The sequence below is a fragment of the Ranitomeya variabilis genome, chromosome 2 (genome assembly GCF_051348905.1).
Source record: "Ranitomeya variabilis isolate aRanVar5 chromosome 2, aRanVar5.hap1, whole genome shotgun sequence".
Taxonomy (NCBI): Eukaryota; Metazoa; Chordata; class Amphibia; order Anura; family Dendrobatidae; genus Ranitomeya; species Ranitomeya variabilis.
Window position 1 is genome coordinate 282,986,509 of NC_135233.1, and position 19,727 is coordinate 283,006,235.

The window sequence follows — 19,727 nt, forward strand, 5'->3', positions numbered from 1 at the left end:
AGTCAGACTGAGCGAGATGCAGGGACCGACGTCTCCGCTGAGCGGGCTCCACTGCGGCAGGAGAAGAATGGGAGACCGCTGCTGAGATGGCCCGAGATTCCCCTTGTGCAAAGGCGGGAACTCGACCCCTAACGTTACCCCCCTCCTAGGGCCCCCTCCTTGGGCCTCGCTACACTCAAAGGCAGCAATGAGCTGCGGAGCCCGAATATGCTCAGCAGGCTCCCAGGACCTATCCTCAGGACCATAACCCTTCTAGTCCACCAAATAAATTTTTTTGCCACGAACCACCTTGCACCCCAAAATAGCGTTCACCTCGTAATCGTCCGTAGACGAACCCGATGTCCCGGCAGATGACTCAGAAAACCGGGACATGTATACGGGCTTAAGGAGGGACACATGAAAGGTGTCGGTGATACCTAGGCATGGAGGAAGGGCTAGACGGTAGACCACAGGATTAACCTGTTCGAGGACCTTGAAGGGACCCAAGTAGCGAGGAGCAAACTTAGTGGACTCAACACGCAGCCTGATGTTACGAGCGGAGAGCCACACTAAGTCGCCAGGAGCAAAGGTCGGGGCAGGGCGTCGTTGTGCATCGGCAGAAGACCTCATTCTCTCCTTGGAGGCCCGGATGGCATCCTGAGTGCGTTCCCAAATGTCTCGTGCCTCCACTGCCCAGTCTGCCACCCTGGAGTCAGCAGAGGACACGGGCATAGGCACAGGAACCCACGGATGCTGGCCGTAATTAAGGAGGAAAGGAGTCTGACCGGTGGAGTCGGCTACAGCGTTGTTAAGGGCAAACTCTGCCCACGGTAACAAGAATGCCCAGTCATCCTGCCTGGCAGAAACAAAATGTCGTAAATAAGTGACCAGAGTCTGATTGGCTCTCTCAACCAACCCATTCGTCTCGGGATGATAAGCCGAGGAGAGATTTAACTCAATACTGAGTAGACGACAAAGCTCCCTCCAGAATCGAGACGCAAACTGGGGACCCAAGTCACTGACAATCTTATGCTTGATGAACAAGGCTGCCAGAGCCCGTGCAGAAGGTAGCCTTGGAAGAGGCACCAAATGAACCATTTTGGAAAAATGGTCGGTGATCACCCAGATAATGGTGCAACTACGAGACTTGGGTAAGCCCACCACAAAGTCCATCCCGACCATCTCCCAGGGCCTGTCCGCCACCGGCAGAGGGTAAAGCAACCCAGCTGGCCATTGCCGAGGGGACTTGTTCTTGGCGCAAGAAACACACGCCCGAACATAGTCTGCGACATCACGAGCCATATGCGGCCACCAGTATGTCCTCGCCAGTAACTCAGATGTCCTTTTGGAACCAAAATGTCCACCCACCCTGGACGAGTGTGCCCAAGAGAGAACCTCCTGTCGCAAACTGAATGGTACAAAAGTCTTGCCCGGAGGCACAGACTCTAGCGAAACCAAGGCCACAGTTCTCAGGTTCTCGGTTGGGACAATAAGCCGAGGCTCCTCTTCCTCCTCCACAGATGACACAACGGAGTGAGAGAGAGCATCGGCACGAATGTTCTTCTCCCCAGAAAGAAAATGGAGGGTGAAATGAAACCGGGAGAAGAACAAGGACCATCTGGCCTGGCGAGAATTTAACCGCTGAGCTGTCTGCAGGTACACCAAATTTTTATGATCTGTGAAAACTTGGAAGGGAAAACGAGCTCCTTCCAAGAGATGTCTCCACTCCGAGAACGCCAACTTCATGGCTAGCAACTCCCTGTCCCCGATGGAATAATTCCTCTCTGCTGGTGAGAAGGTCTTAGAAAAGAAGAACCAAGGATGCTTCCGACCTTGAGCATCCTTTTGGAAGAGGACTGCTCCAGCACCAACAGATGAGGCATCCACCTCCATGATAAATGGCTTATCTACATCGGGGCGATGTAGGATGGGAGCGCTAGCGAATTGTGACTTTATGGAGTTAAAGGCCTTGAAAACCTCCTCAGACCACAATTTGGGATTTGCCCCCTTCTTGGTGAGGGCATCCAAGGGAGCTACCAAAGTTGAGAAGTGCGGAATGAACTGGCGATAATAATTAATGAACCCCATAAAGCGCTGCACCGCTTTAAGAGAATGGGGTTCCTGCCAGTCCATCACAGCCTGTAGTTTGGCAGGATCCATAGCCAATCCCTGGGTGGAGATGATATAGCCTAGGAAAGGCAAAGACTCCTGCTCGAACACACACTTCTCCAACTTGGCATAGAGGGAGTTTGCCCGTAGGAGGTCGAAGACTTTGCAAACATCTCTCCGGTGGGAGTCAATATCTGGAGAGTAGATGAGAATATCATCCAGATAGACTACGACCGAGGTGGTGAGCATATCCCGGAAGATGTCATTCACAAAGTCTTGGAAAACGGCTGGGGCATTACAGAGCCCGAAGGGCATCACCAGATATTCATAGTGCCCATCCCTTGTGTTAAAAGCCATCTTCCATTCGTCCCCCTCATGGATGCGAATCAGGTTGTAAGCACCCTGCAGATCTAGTTTAGTAAACACCCTTGCTCCCTGAAGCCTATCGAAGAGCTCAGATATCAAGGGCAAAGGATACTTATTCTTAACGGTGATGGCGTTAAGAACCCTGTAGTGGACGCAGTTCCCCATTCTTCTTCTGCACGAAGAAGAACCCAGCCCCACCAGGAGACACTGACTTCCTGATGAACCCTCTTGCCAGATTCTCTTGAATGTACTGAGACATTGCCTCCGTCTCCGGGAGAGATAACGGATAAACTTGACCCCGGGGAGGCTCAGCACCAGGCAAGAGATCAATAGGACAGTCATAGGGGCGATGAGGCGGAAGGGCCTCCGCCGCCTTTTTGGAGAACACGTCTGCATAAGACCAATATTGCTTGGGGAGAGAGGATAGATCTGCGGGTACCTCTGTGGTCGCAACCTGAACGCACTCCCTCTGACACCTACCCCCACAAGATTCACCCCATCACAGAATTCTGCCTGAGGACCACTCGATATGACGAGAGTGGTACCGTAGCCAAGGTATCCCCAACAGGACCTCATCAATTCCCTCAGGAATGACGAGCAGAGATATAATCTCCTGATGGGATGGTGACATGGACAGAGTAAGTGGGATGGTCTGGTGTGTTATCTGTGAGGGCAGTGTCGACCCATTCACCACTCGTACCGTTACTGGTTGAGCTAGCATAACCAGGGGTATTGCGTGACGTTGGGCGAAGGCAGAAGACATAAAATTGCCCTCCGCCCCAGAATCCATGCAGAGCTCTACTGAGTGGGAGGATGAGCCTATAATAATTGTCCCCTTAAAGGACAATTTGGAGGCAAACGTCGCCATGTCTTGTGTACCTCCACCTACTACCACTAGACGCTGATGTTTCCTCGACCGCTGGGAACATCTGGTGGCAAGATGTCCTAACTGCTGGCAAACATGACAGACCTTGAGTGCACAAGCGGTCCGGGACTTAGATCCCGCTCGTGACACTTCCATGGCCTCATGTGTCTCAGGAACCAGGACCAGAGATTCCAGAGGTTTGGCGAAGGTGGGAGCCAGCCGAAACCTCTGCCTACACTGGGCTCGCTCTAACCTCCGCTCGTTAAAACAGAGATCAATTCGAGTAGAGACCGATATTAACTCCTCCAGTGTGGCAGGAATCTCCCTAGTGGCCAGAGCATCCTTAACGTGATCAGCCAGGCCCCTCCAAAATATGGGGGTAAGAGCTTTATCCGACCACTCCAGCTCAGAAGCTAAAGTACGAAAGCAGACGGCGAAATGGCTGACCAAGGAATCACCCTGAGTTAATGCCGTGTCATGGGTGACTTGAGGTCCTAAAAAGACCTGTTTCAGAGTGCTCAGGAACAGCGGAGCACTCTGCACCACATGATCGCCACGCTCCCACAGCGGCGTAGCCCATTCCAACGCCCTGTCCGACAAGAGAGAGAATAAATCCCACCTTAGCACGCTCAGTAGGAAAACGTGCAGCCAGGAGCTCGAGGTGAATAGAGCACTGACTCACGAATCCCCTACAAGATTTGCTATCTCCAGAAAATGTTTCTGGCAGCGGGAGGCGAGATAATGTCGGAACAGGGGTGGCAGTGGACAAGGTTGCTGCAGCCACGCTAGCAGCCTGTACAGCAACTGCGGTAACATCCACAGCTGAGGTTGAGTCCTCGAGAGCCGCCAACCTACCCTCCAGCTGCTTGATATACCGCAAGGATTGCTGAATGTCCGCCATTTACTAGCCAGACCCTGGCGCTAGTATTCTGTTAGGGCTAGAGGAACGCACCGAGTAAATAGAGATGTTTTTATTGATATTGGTGCGTTCGCAGCCCGGGGTCCACCGTGCAGGAGTACCTGCTGCTAGCAAACGGCGGCACTATATGGCGGTATGGACTAACTCAGTTAATTCACCGAGTAGCCGTGAAAGCAAAGCACTGTGCCCTGTTAGACTTCACAGAGGCACAGGTTAACTGCCCAAACAGAGAGGAGTCAGTGGTCACGCATGCACACAAAACTCCTCGCTGGAGGTGCCGGCATTCTAGGGGCTTATTTCAGCCAGGTCCCTGAATACATACAAACACAAACTCCTCGCCGGAGGTGCCAGCATTCTAGGGGCTTATTTCAGCCGGATCCCTGAACACACGCTCACGTGACCACACTGGCGCAAAGCACATAACAAAGAACAATACTAGCGCGCGGCCATGCGAGCCTTAAATAGTTGCAGCATGTACAGGACCTTCCTAGAAGGACCAATGAGAGGCTGCCACAGAGCGTGAGCACCTACAGGACCTTCCTGAAGGACCAATGGCCTTAGCTGCAGTATCTGATCATGTGACCCTCGATCTCCACTGAGAGATCTTACTCTGGGCATGCTCAGAACGAGAAAAGCAGGACTTAGTCCCAGAAGCGTCTGCTCGCCGCTGCCCAGCACTGACTTCAATGGCAGAAGCAGGAAAGGCAGCAGTAACTCTTTGTATAGAGTCAAGTCAGACTGAGTGAGACGCTGGGACAGACGTCTCCACTGAGCAGGCTCCACTGCGGCAGGAGAAGAATGGGAGACCGCAGCGGAGATTACCCGAGATTCCCCCTGTGCAGAGGCGGGAACTTGACCCCTAACAAACATTGTTCTGAAATTATTTCACAATTTTTACTCAGTTGTTCACAGATAGGTGAGCCACTGACCATATTTGCTTCTGAGAGACTCTGTTTCTTTAATATGCTCTTCATACACAGTAATGTGACTTAGTTGAAAATTGACCCTGTAGCTGTTTTTCACAAGTACCACTAACTTTTCCAGCCATGTGTTAAGCCTGTTCCAACTTTGTTGAGATGTGTTGCTGCCTTCAATTTCTAAATGAGTTAACATTCTCAAATAAATTGGAAAAATGTCTAACTTTTACTCTCTGAACTGTGTTCTATGTTCTATTGTGACTAAAATATAGCTACAAAAGATTTCAAATCATTGCATTCTTGTTTTCTTTACATTTTATACAGCGTTCCAACTTTTTTGGAATTGGAGCTGGATATAAAATGCACACATTGCATAGACCACACATGCTCACCCTGTAACCTGGTGTGAGGGGAAAACGGGCATGTTCTCCTGCAACTGGGCCGTTGCAATGAAGTCATTTGATGTAATGCCATCAGCACACTTATAATGGCCAATTGGTCGGGCTGCCCATGTTTTATATTTATACTAATAACAGCATACATTGAAGCACATATCTTTGCACCTTTGTTCCTATGTGTCGGAGGTATCTGTCTAGGGCTCAGCTACAAAGTATCAGGGTGGATGTTTCCCCAGGTCCAGTATATTTTTGATCATACAGAAAGGTTTTGTTATCAGTCCGGTACTTTTATTACTATACTGATGATAGCAATCGGGGCAGAAACACTAAATTGCTGTGCATATGAGCTTAAAATTTGTATTATAAAGGAATATACCGTATGTAAGTATGGTACAGTGTTTTAGATTGACAGTCCTATTCTACATCTTCTTCTAATACTACAGTAGCAATGACTCTTTGGGGTGGGATAATAAGCAACCATGGAAGAAACAGTACAGATTTGTGTGGCAGAAAGTGTAGTGCGCTTCTCACTGATGATTATATGTTGTGACGTGTTAATGTCTTGTCACCCAGACATGTCACGCGATGCCATAGTAATTTTAATTTAGTCCCAGCAGGATCATTGTCTGCAGGATATCTGTGCGCTGTAAGTTAGCATTGTGTCTTTCTGCTTGGGGCGCCTGTCTATGTTGTCTTCTTACACCAGGCTGCATATTAATGGAAATGTAGAAATAGATATTATAAAGTTTGATGTGTGTTCTCATTTCCCATCTTAATCGTTGCTCTATTCGCTCTATATGTGTGCCAAACTTTCCATCACCCCTGCTTAGAGTGTGCTACTAAAACCGGTTCCACTTTTAATAGCACTTGGTACCTGGTAACATTAGGCTGATTTTTTCACTTAACTAACCTACCATTTGTAAAGCAGGATGGTAAATTTTAGAAGAAATCATTTAAAATTGCACAAAGTTTTTTCGTTATACATACAGTATATGATCATTGTGATAAGAATTATAGGTATTGTAGGTATATAGGTATACTAGCTGAAAAGCCCGGCGTTGCCTGGGCATAGTAAATATATGTGGTTAGTTATAGCACCTCACTTCTCTTATTTTCCCATCACGCCTCTCATTTTTCCCCTCACATCTTTCATTTTCTCCCTCACACCTCTCATTTTCCCCCTCACTCCTCTCATTCCCCCCTCACTCCTCTCATTCCCCCCTAACACTTGTCATTTCGACCTTACATCTGTCATTTTCCGATCACTCCACTGTTTTCCCTCACTCCTCTCATTTTGCACTCAAACCTTTTCATTTTCACCTCACACCTCTCATTTTCACCTCAGTAGATACATATTTGTCATTTCCCTTATATATAGTATACACCTGTATGTCATCTCCTGTATATAGTATATACCTGTATGTCATCTCCCCTGTATATAGTATATACCTGTATGTCATCTCCCCTGTAAATAGTATATACCTGCTGTATATCATCTCCTCCTGTATATTGCATATACCTATGTGTCATCTCCTCCTGTGTATAGTATATACCTGTATGTCATCTCTTCTGTATATAGTATATACCTGTATGTCATCTCCCCTGTAAATAGTATATACCTGCTGTATGTCATCTCCTCCTGTATATTGTATATACCTATGTGTCATCTCCTCCTGTATATAGTATATACCTGTATGTCATCTCCTCCTATATATAGTATATACCTGTATGTCATCTCCTGTATATAGTGTATACCTGTATGTCATCTCCCCTGTATATAGTATATACCTGCTGTATGTCATCTCCTCCTCTATATACCTATGTGTCATCTCCTCTTTTATATAGTATATACCTGTATGTCATCTCCTCCTGTATATAGTATATACGTGTCATCTCCTCCTGTATATAGTATATACCTGTATGTCATCTCCTCCTATATAAAGTATATACCTGTATATATAACCCCTAGCAGTATATATTAGCTCACACATACACATATTAGACAGGTCATGTGACTGACAGCTGCCGTATTTCCTATATGGTACATTTGTTGCTCTTGTAGTTTGTCTGCTTATTAATCAGATTTTTATTTTTGAAGGATAATGCCAGACTTGTGTGTGTTTTAGGGCGAGTTTCGTGTGTCAAGTTGTGTGTGTTGTGTTGAGTGTGGTGACATGCATGTAGCGACTTTTGTGAGATGAGTTTTGTGTGGCAACATGCGTGTGGAGACCATTTTGCTCCTCACACTGAGGAATCTGTTATTACTGGAGGTTATGTCTGCCACTGCAGAATACCCCCTCTAACCTGGGCAACTTCCCCTGATGAACCCCCTGAACAGGGGAGGAAACGCGTTGGGAAGAGTTAGGGAAACACATTTCCAGGGTGGCTACATTTGCCAAGGGTGTCACTCTAACAGGCTCATATTTGGGTACTGCCCTTGTGAGGGCGGGAGTTTTCCACACAGGGCACGACAGGGAAAGTAGGTCCTGTCCCCTCTCCCCCCTCTGTTGTATTTTCTTCTCCCCATGATTAAAAGTTTCACGGATCCTGAGGCCACAGGAACCTTCAGAAAATCGAGAGGCGACAAATGGGTGAGATCGTGCCATTTTTCTAAATGCACTGGTAATCATGAGCACTGTTCTCGATTGATTTTAAAACAAATTTATTCCTTTTAGGTATGCATATTAAAGGTTAAGTTTTAAGAATAATTTTCTGTCTATGCTGAAGTATACGTAATTTGATAGTCAGTTTATCTAGAGCAGTACGCTATAGTTTCAATTGCTGTTTATTTGTGCAACATGCGTGTAGCAACTTTTTGTGTTTCGAGTTGCATGTGACAGGTTAGTGTAGCAAGTTGTGTGCAGCAAGTTTTGCGCATGGCGAGTTTTGCGCATGGCGAGTTTTATGTGTGGTGCGTTTTGAGTATGTGCAAGTTTTGTGTGAGGCAACTTTTGAATGTGTTGCAACTTTTGTGCATGTGGCAATTTTTCCGCATGTGCAAGTTTTGCGTGTGGCGAGTTTTCCATGAGGTGAGTTTTGCACGTGTGGCTAGTTTTGCATGAGCCTAGTTTTGCATGTGGCGAATTTTGCGATTGGCAAGTTTTGAGCGGTGACTTTTGTGTTTCGACTTTTATGTGGTGAGGTTGGTGTATGTGTGGTGAAATGTGTGCTGAGGGTGATATATGTATTCAAGCACGTGGTAGTGTGTGGCGCATTTTGTGTGTGTGTTCATATCACCATGTGTGGTGAGTATCCCATGTTGGGGCCCCACCTTAGCAACTGTATGGTATATACTCTTTGGCACCATCGCTCTCACTCTTTAAGTCCCCCTTGTTCACATCTGGCAGCTGTTAATTTGCCTCCAACACTTTTCCTTTCACTTTTTCCCTATTATGTAGATAGGGGCAAAATTGTTTGGTGAATTGGAAAGCGCGGGGTTAATATTTCACCTCACAACATAGCCTATGACGCTCTCGGGGTCCAGACGTGTGACTGTGCAAAATTTTGTGGCTGTAGCTGCGACGGTGCAGATGCCAATCCCGGACATACATACATACATACATACACACACACATACACACATACACACATACATTCAGCTTTATATATTAGATGTGTGGTCAGTACAAAGGGCTGGCACATGACTTATTCCTTCCAAAGACCATACTAAGGACCAGGGCGCATTCATTATGGATGGAAGAAAGGCGATTCTGAGGGCTAAATACGAAAGGCATCTTTATAGTTAGATCAGCCAGAATGTGAAATGCCGACCACAAGAGGTAGTAATGGCGACACTATAAGAGGTTGAACTTGATGGACCTAGGTCATTTTTCAACCTATGTAACTGCTTGGGCTGTGCAAGTTCTGTAGAAATCTCCTTTAGGACACATAAAAGCTGTGTGTGAGTAACTCTATTGGAAAATGATGGCTCTGAATAGATCAGTATAAGAGCTCTAATACATAACTGCCTTGTATATTTTCAGGAGCAGAGGCAGGTGGAAGACCCCACCCGGGAAGTCAAGAAGGTTCGGAAAGCACGGAACCGGAGGCTGGAATGGAACATGATGGCATATGATAAGGAGTTCAGGCCAGATAACAGGTTCTCACCATCTCCATATCATGTGACTTCATCCGAGGGATCACTGTCCCCTGATAATAGGCAGGTTCCACGCACAATATGTCCACATTGAAATATCTTTAGGCTGGGGAACAGATGAAAGTTTTATATTTGTGGGTTGGTTGGAGGGAAATATACTGTCAGCATCATTTTGTAAAATGTGTCGCGATTGTGCACCAAATACTGTACATGCATATGTTCTAGTCCTTCTTATGTACAAAATAGAAATGTTGCTGTTGTACTTGCTAATATTCCAGGCAGCAAGCTGCACGATGACTGCACCCCTCATCCTGGGTGGGATTTCCACGCCATTAGCTGTAGTAGACTATATGTACTTCCACTTCTCACAGTCGTCTTTTGTTACATTTGTAACTGCAGGTCGTATGCTTCAGATCTCGATCACTCGTACCCTGCCAGCCCCAATCACCCCACTCAGCAGATCCTAGCTGCCGTCCCTCACTTGACCCCGGAGAACAAAGAGATCATCCTAATGGCCAGTCAAGCACAAGAACATGGCTACCGTTCGTCTGCTCCGGGTAGCCGACAGAACAGTCTGAACAGAGCCCAGCAGGCTCATGCACCACAGCCACCAGAGGCTATTCTCAATGGCCCACGACCTCAGGTCCTAAAGGATTATGGGTAAGTGACAGCATTCAGTCTTTTCTGTTAGAAATCTCAGCCAATGTTTCCAAAGAGCTCTGTGCATAGTTCAAGAAGCAGTGGTGCTGTCTCCAGCCATGTCTTAAATCTGTGCATAGACTTAAAGAGAATCTGTCAGCAGGTTTTTGCTATGTAATTTGAGGGCAGCGTGATGTAGCAGCTGAGACACAGATTTCAGTGATGTATCACTTATTAGGCTGTGTGCTGTTCTTTCAATACAATAAGGGTTTTATCAGGAAGAGTTAAATTGTTTTTATTATTGCCGGACTACCTCCCTCGTACCTGCTGGTCCAACCACGCCCCCAGCTTTGATTAGCAGCTTACTGTCAGTATGTAATGTACATAGTGAGCTGTGGTGTGGGTGGAGTTAGCTTTCTGAGCTCTGCTACATCTACAGCAGAGAAAACTCTGATTGTATCAGAACTGCTGCAGTCAGTAAACTAAGAGGCACATCGCTGGAATCAGGGTCCCTTTTCCTACATTATGCTGCTCCCAAATGAGGAGCAAAAACCTGGTGACAGACTCCCTTTAAAGGGTAACCATGATTTTAATTTTTAATTCATATATGTATAATATGCATAAAAATAAGAAACTGTGTAATATATCTTATCAGAGTAATCTGCTTCTTTCTCCTCCTGGACTGATCATTCATTCTCAAAATGTTCAATTCAAGGATTAAAATCTGTGTCCGGTGAATACAGACTTTCCCATTACTGAGATAAGAGATGGCAGTTGGTGATTTTAAAATTGTATGGATGGAGGAGGAGCTGGAGGAAGACACAGACATTCTGCTGCAAGTTCTCCTGAAATGATAGTTCCAATTCTCCATAGAACCTTATGAGCACCAACTGCCATCTCCTATCCAGGAAATGGGAAAGTCTGTATTCACTGGAGTCAGGTTTTAACCCTTGAACTGAGAATTTTGAGAATGAAGGATCAGTCCAGGAGGAGAAAGAATTGGATTTTTCTTATAAGATATGTTACAAAGTTCCTTATTTTCATGTGCACTATTGATTTTTAGAAAAAACTAAATAATGGTTACCCTTTAAATGTACAGGATCCATGTACAGGATACAACTTCCTAAATATATGGTGCGTATTACAGATTCTAGTTATTTTGGTTTATATGTGTGTTTAAATCTGTATGTTTTATATCTATAAATGCACACTGATTAATGTAGAAAGGCTTCAGCACCTTGGAGAGTTCACGACTTGTTTCTAGGCAAACCAGCGATGGCGGTAAGTGTTAAATCCCAGACCTGGCACCAGATGCCATTCACACTGATTGCCAAGAAGCATTTAGCTACCTTCTGTGACAGATGTAGAAATATCAGTGTGATTAAGCTGTGGACTGAGGGAGAGGATGGCGCACAAGTCTTGGACTGCATCCATCTCATTCTGTGTAATATTTCAGACTGTCAGATGTTGTCAGTGCGGAGCTCTCTAAATAAATCGCTTTTATTCCAAAAGCAGAAATCACTGCCATTGGGCATGTATCTAAATGATTAGGCCGTCATTTGTCTTATGGTTTTCTTCTACTTACATAATCTTTCAGGAAGACCTTTAATGTCTGGGATTACTATTGGGAATGCTATCGAAGCAATGCTACACTTACAGGAAGAATCTGGACCAAAGGGATATATTGTTTTATGCCTAGTAATTTTATTTTGGGTGTAATAATAATGCAGAATGATTGTTTTCTCTCATAGAGCACTTGCAGCTCTTGGCTCAGTATCTGCAGAGTTTTTCCTGGGGATTTGCAATCTATGAAATGTTTGCAGAAAACAATACAATACACTATCATATAAGTGAACGATCCGGACATAATAAGTGGCATGAAATATGTAAATGCTCTTTGAAAGAATTTCTATTCTGTTTTGGGAATATTCCTAGTTGAAGTGGGTGCAGGGTATAAAATTGGAATTTTTGGGAGGCAGGCAATATTCCGATGCCTGCAAGTACTGTATGTCAATTGATCCAATTAATTCAGTTATTTTATTCCGGATAAATACTTTTAAAATTTTATTTAATCATTATTAGCGTTAATTATATTGGCTTTATTTATTTTATTTATTTATATATAGCACCATTAATTCCACAGCACTTTACAGACATCATCATTGCCTCATTGGGGCTCCCAATCTAAATTCCCTATCAGTATGTCATTGGAATGGACGTAGAAACCAGCGGAACATACAAACTCTTTACAGATGTTGTTCTTGGTGGGGTTTGAACCCAGGACCCCGGGGCTGTAGAGGAACAGTGTTTACCACTGAGCCACCATGCTGCTCCAAATCATCAAATTCATACTGTACTGCTTAAAATCATTTCCTATTATCCACGACTTACACAGAAAGAAGAAAGCCATACTAACTTTACGCTGACATATATACTTACATATAAAAATAACTTCAAATTCCAAATGTTATGGTTTATTTATTAGATGTTTTTCTGTCTCTCATCAATAATTTGTGACATCCCAGGCAGATATTTTCATCAACACTAAATGCATTCACTAAATCTAAGCTTGATACATACATAATTATGAAGTTGGTAAAATTGAAAGGGAACATGTACGCATGTTGAATTCTGTGTCTTACTTTGGTTTGTGATATTGCACACTGGTTGGCAGGCATCTGATCCTGCGGGGGATACATCCAGGGAAGTGGCTTTACTAGATCAGCGATAAATATAATAAGTGCTTCACTTCTTCCCAGGACAGAAATTTATGCTACATGTATATTAATACATTTAGCGGGTGTAATTAGCTTGCTTATATTTTTCCTTTACGTACGGGTCCAATTAACAGATAACATAAATGGGTATAGTATCTTATTTTGTATGACCTAAAATCATTTGTAGAACACAGACCTGTTTGTCAATCCTTTTTTTTTTCCTTAAATAGTGATTTTAGTAAATTGAAGTGTATATTATTCCAAAATGAAATCCAATGCATGTCCACCTCCATGGACATACTACCGATATTCACTCAAATTAAGATTAATGTGTGTTGTTTTTTTTTCATTTCAGTGGTCAACAAGGTCCTATGACTGAATATTTTGTGCCTCCTGCACCACCACCACCTCCTCCAGTAATTCCTTCTGCACAAACAGCTTTTGACAGCCCAATTTCAGCACCTACTCCTGTAGCTCCCAATATTGCTGCCTCCATGACGTCGTACGTCCCTGCCCCACCTCCTGCTCCTCCCTGTCCATACCCTGGCTCTCCTCCCCAAATTGGTTCTTTGGGACCACCTGTAGCACCTCCACCACCCCCACCAGGCGCTCTTACTCTTACAGCTTCACCTGTTCATTCAGCTTCCCCTCCCACTGTCCCTGTGGAACCAAGGAAACCTCAGATTCCACTCATTCCCATGAGTGACGCTAGGAGTGACCTTCTAGCTGCAATCCGCAGAGGTAAGTGTTTTTCTCTTGTTATATCCTCGCCTCCGCATAAAATGGTACATGTGTTAAATTGTAGCTTCCAAAAGTTACTAATCGAATATTACTTATGGAAATACTTGAACGTCATTGCTGCTTGAAATCAAAATGTTTTGTTCGGAGACATTTGAGGATGAATTCCATTTTACAATATTCTAAGGTCAAAATTTGCCTAGTAGTCCTAAAATAATATACTGTCATAAGTATTAAATCTACATAAAAAAAAGAGTAGATTCTCCAGCGACACGTCATCAGGTAAGTAAAAATGTAAAGTTTATTTCACAAATACATTAAAATTAATCAGGAATGGTAGCACATAGCAGACCAGACTAGAGAAGGATAAAGCTACGACCTTCTTGTTTCAACATTTAGCCTTAATCATGGTCGTGACCATGTTAAACCATTCCTGATTTTTTTTTTTTAAACACTTTTTATTAAAGGATTCCACAAGATAACATCATAATAATATCATAGCATAATGTCAAAATAAACCATATATCAACATTCATATTGACATAGATATGACGAAATACCTTCAATAATAAAGTATACACTCCCTGACAGAAGTTATGTCGCTTATCCATGTTATGTAAATAAAAGCTTATAACCTGACATTAAATTCATCCATTGGTTGTATAAATTATTCTTTTGAAAGCTTAAACCCTCCAAAATGTGGTTTAGGTTAAGAAAATAAATTGGCATCAATGCAGGAATATTGATCATATATTGTACAGTATTTGTGGAATACACTTTCAATTTTTACTTACCTGAGGATGTTTCGCTGGAGAATCTACTTTTTTTCTAAGTATTAAATCAGTATTCTCAAAGTTGAAAGTGATCTCCTGTCCATGGAATAGGTCTGAGTGCTGGAAAGCCCTGTATGAATGGTGTGGTGGTCGATCAAGCGCACTGCCGATCGTTCATTCTCAATGTCATTGCCTGAGATAGCCCACTGCCGGTCTTCTGTGTTTCCATAAGAATGAATGAAGCTGTAGTGCACCTGATCAACCTCTGCTCCAACTACAGCCCCAGTTGTTTGGATTGGTGTGAGCCCTAGCGTCGGACTTTCAGCAATCAGGAGGTTATGGATCGGGAATAACACATCCAATTTTCCAAACAAACTTGGCGTTTTCTATAAAGTTATAAATAAATAAAAATAAATAAATATAAATAAATATAAAATTAAATCTCAGGTTGACTGGTGGTTATTGATATGTGTATTTACACTGCATGTGTTAAACATGTTGCTGGTCGGCGGCCATTTTTTGTGGGTTTATACTGATCGACTTGTCTTTAGATGTACACTGAACAATCAGTAATAGATCTGTAGTAGGGTGCCTGTTATTTTTGTCTATTTTTGTATGCTTTGCGCCTTGATTTGTTTACATCCAATTCATTATTCTATTTGTACCTTTTTTGAAGTCTTTTTCAAATTTGCTTGCCTGTTTGTGTTTTCCGCTTTGTGAGCAGAGCTTAACGATTCCAAATGGTTTCACCTGATTCATCAATTGCGACTTTTTAAAAAGTTGCAAAATTTGGTGCAACTTTGTAAATGTGCCTGGGGTGGTAGCCGTAGGCGAGCGTCATGTGTCCAACAGATACCCCGGCACATTACAGAGAAATGAGTGTTGTGGGTGTGCATGTGTGACATTATTTCTGTGTCTGTTGCCACCGCCATTTCTTCTGTTACACTGGGTGCAGAACCACTGACCTGACACTTTCAATCATGAAGCCAGACCAGTTCATACAAACAATGTCCATTTTATGCACGGTCAAACTGGTGAACAGGGGGATAACAGGTTATGCATTCTGCTTTGTCTTCTTCCATTCCTGCTCCTTTCCTAGAGTTAGTTTGCATTTTGTTCCTGGCAACAGGTACCACAGGGGTATGGGGAGAAGTTGGAGTTGCCTGCATTTTCCTAGGGGTAGGGTCATACGGGTCCTGATGTGTTGCTATGAATCTGATACCCCAAGTCTTTACAATCATATAAAGAAAAAATGCGTCTATCGAACAGATCAAACTATAATTTTATTAAACAAATCATACAAAAAGAGAAAAAAACTCCCTTAAAAACACAAAACATGTCTAAAAAGAAAACATCAAATTGCCACATGTGTGTTCTAATGGCGAGCCAAAAGACAAATAAGTGGCACCACTCTGAGTATCTATGCCAAGAAAAACAAATAAACTACAGTACAGTACCAAATATTCAGATGTATAATCGATAGTTAGACAGAACTACCTGGGGTAAAATTACCACTGTGTGAACCATAGTATCAGGGTGATTAAAGTCAAAATGACTGAGTCCATATACGATCCAGTAACAAACCAATTAGCGGTACTGCAGCAGATAGGTATATCAAAAAGTAAAAGGGTACATTACCAGAGATACTCAGAGACTGGTGCCACGACCCCAACGCGCGTTTCGGCGGCGTGCCTTCGTCAGGGGAAGTGGCATCATGTTGCAGAGTGGCGCCTTATATATTGGGGGAGACCAATAATACACAATGACCGCGCGGTGATAAGTCACATGGTGTGAGTGCAGGGGAATGTCGGGATATGTAGTCCAGGCTAAAAGTCTATATCCTCCGTCACGCCGCACGCGCACTGACGCTACAGGGGAGGAGAAGAGGGAAGTACGCATGCACCCGGCGGCGGGCGGCGCACCGGACCAAAGCAACCAACCACGCGGCCGTTCGTGGAAGGAAGCCCCGCCCAGCGAACCGCCCACAGCCGCCACACCGCACACCCATCAAGTACGCCCCCAGAGCGGCAGCACGCATGCGGACCGACCAAAAGGGAACTACATCAGTAAGGAATTATCTGAAAGGTATCTATGAGAGTAAAGACGACCTAAAACGAAGATAAACACCTAAAGAAAGGTCATAAAAGCACACCATTAATAATTAAGTAGTGAATACACAGTGGACTATTACAAAGAGAGTAAAAAGAGATAGTGATAGTGAACACGTATACTACCATTTTTGGAAGAACGCACCGCACCAATATAAGTGCCTCTCAACCAAGGTAAAGTGACACAGTGCAGAGAAAAAGTGCGAATATGTGCAGCCAGATTATACTGTTCAAAAGAGCAAAAATGTTAAAATATCAAAATACTGTGCTGGTCACTAATGACCAAAGTAAGATGACGTATGAATATAAGAATAATGCAGTGAAAAGTACATGTCCGTATAGCAATAGCTATCAGAGTCATAAAATCAGTACGGAATCAAAATTAATATAAAAAATGTGAATATTTAATAAATACCAAAGACGTGACATAGACTAATGTCCATAAGTGCTAATTATTAATAAAAACAGGAACGAAAGTGCAAGAGTGCGAAAGTGCAATTAACGGAGTTAAATAAACCCGCATAAACATGTGCAATATAAAGACCATAGTAGTAATTGACATGCATATCCATGCTTATCTCTACAATATTAGAAAAAAAATAAATGTAATGTTGTAATTAGTGCAAGCTCATCCAACAATTCCTGTAATTGGCAAAACAAGATAGACTACGGCATGAAGGATAGACAGTCTCTTGTATAATGTCCATATGAATAGTAGTCCCAAGTCAAGAGTCATAGGGAAGCTGGATGCCATTAATTAATCTTCAAATATCATATCCTTGTTTAGGAATCCTTTCTTGATGTTTTTCAAAGCTTCTTTCATCGTCCTCCCACTCCCGAATCCAACAACGGACAAACAAGGACCACAGAGACCACCAAGCACGACAAGGACCACAGGGGCCATCGGACGGAGGTCGCACGAGAGGTAAGAGGTGACAACAAACTCCCACAATATTCTAAAGGCATAAAAAGTGACAAATATTAATACCAAGAAATAAAAACAATTAAAAACCATATAAATACTTATACAAAAAATAATAAAACACAAAACGACTACTTAAAATTACATGTTGCACGGGGTAGAATTTTAGATAAAAGGCACAAAACTCAAAGTCTCATTAAGGCCGTCTGGTTGAAGTGTACGTAGTGTCCAAATCCATCTGGCCTCTTTTTGCGCCAGATTCCGACTAACATTCCCACCCCGGAGATTTGGTCTAATATGATCTATGCCTCTTACCTTCAGGCCAGATGGATCACAACCATGGTATTTTTTAAAATGTCTCGGGATGGTCTTAAGTTGTTCCGGGTCATCTTCTTTGGCTGCCGCAATGATATCACGGACATGTTCTCTAACTCTTACTTTGAATGCTCGTGTTGTAAGTCCCACATACACCAATTTGCAGGGACAGCAGGCATAATATACGACAGCTTGTGTCTGGCAGTTAATGCTATGGGTAATTGTAAATCTCCTGCCATCAGATGACAGAAAATCCTTGGCTTCCTCTATATTTTGACATGCTATACATCTACCGCAGGGTTTACACCCCCATACACTTAGAGGTTTTTTGGTTTTCATACCTGAAAATATAGATGGTTGATTCGTAGGTTGATAGTAGCTTCTCACCAAATGGTCTCTCAGGCTATCACAACGTCTTGCTGTCAACGTAGGTGTTACAGGTAAGTATTGTCTCAGAGTCTTATCCGCCAATAAAATGGGCCAATGTCTTTTCATTATTTCGTACATTTTTTGCCATTGAGAATGGTATTGAGTCACCATCCTCGGGAACCGTAGTCCTTGTCGTGATTGTTTAGAGTACATCAACTCATGGCGGTCAGCGTTCCTGGCCCGATTATAGGCGTGCTTCACAGATCGTTTGCTGTATCCTCTTTCATAAAACCTCTTCTTCATCACAGAGGCTTGCTCCTCAAAATCATTTTCGGTAGAGCAAATCCTTCGTATTCTCAAAAACTGACTAATGGGAACAGACCTCACTACATGTGAAGGATGAGAGGAAGTCGCATGGAGGACAGCATTCACCGATGTTTCTTTGCGAAACACGTCTGTCTGTAAAAGACCAGAAGTATCTTTTTTAACCGTAACATCCAGGAATTCAATCTGAGTAGCGTGGTATTTAAACGTAAATTTTATATTACAATTATTGGTATTAAGATGGTAAAAGAATTCCTCCAATGCACTAGCTGTACCCCGCCAGATCAGAAAAATATCGTCGATGTACCGGGTCCATAAAATGACCCGGTCCATCGACGGACACTGATCCGCGGAGAATAGGTCCCTCTCCCACAGCCCCAGGAACAGGTTGGCATAGGATGGTGCGCAAGAAGCCCCCATCGCTGTTCCCTGGAGCTGTAGGTAGAGGGACCCATTGAAAACAAAAAAATTATGTGTTAAAAGAAAATCTAGTAACTGAAGCAAAAATCCAATCTCATCTTGAGACATGCAAATAGTGGATAAATAGTGTTTAACTGCCCGCAAACCATCATGATGTCTGATACTTGTGTAGAGGGACTCCACATCACATGTGACGAGAAGCATGTCCTCATCAATGTGTATGGAGTCCACTCTACGTAAAAAATCGGAAGTATCTTGTAAAAAAGACGGAATAGTTTCAACTAGCGGTTTTAGGAAGGAATCGATATACTTGCCCACATTTTCCGTTAAACCCCCAATACCAGCTATAATTGGCCTACCTGGAGGGTTCTTAATGTCTTTATGCACTTTTGGCAGTAAATATAGTGTTGGGGTAGTCGGGTCCTTAGTCCACAAAATGTTGCATACTTCTTGGGTAATGATACCCAAATCCACAGCCGGTTGAAGGATCTTCCCCAGTTTTTCCCTGTATGACAACATAGGATTAAACGTAAGCTTCTTATAGCAGGCTGGGTTCCTCAATTGACGATAGGCCTCGGCTTCATATAATTTGTTTGGCCACACTACAATGTTACCCCCTTTATCGGCGGGTTTAAAAGTTACGTCTTCAAGTCTTTTAAGACGCTTCAAACATACACGTTCCGCTGCGGTCATGTTATCATTGTGTATTATCGATGGTATACCTGCAAAATCTCTCTCCACCATTTGCACAAA

At 43.5% G+C, this 19,727-nt stretch overlaps 1 protein-coding gene across 2 annotated transcripts in view; it reads left to right on the plus strand.

Annotated features, from left to right (window-relative positions):
• Positions 1–19,727, plus strand: part of LOC143805558 (actin-binding protein WASF3-like) — a 121,607-nt gene that overhangs the window by 92,192 nt on the left and 9,688 nt on the right. Inside the window, exons 6-8 of one of the 2 annotated variants that reach the window (XM_077285053.1) lie at positions 9,537–9,652; positions 10,049–10,309; positions 13,361–13,746. In XM_077285053.1, coding sequence (XP_077141168.1) covers positions 9,537–9,652; positions 10,049–10,309; positions 13,361–13,746 — 763 coding nt within the window. Of the gene's footprint in view, positions 1–9,536; positions 9,713–10,048; positions 10,310–13,360; positions 13,747–19,727 lie in introns of both variants that reach the window. The other variant, XM_077285052.1, reaches the window with a different exon arrangement.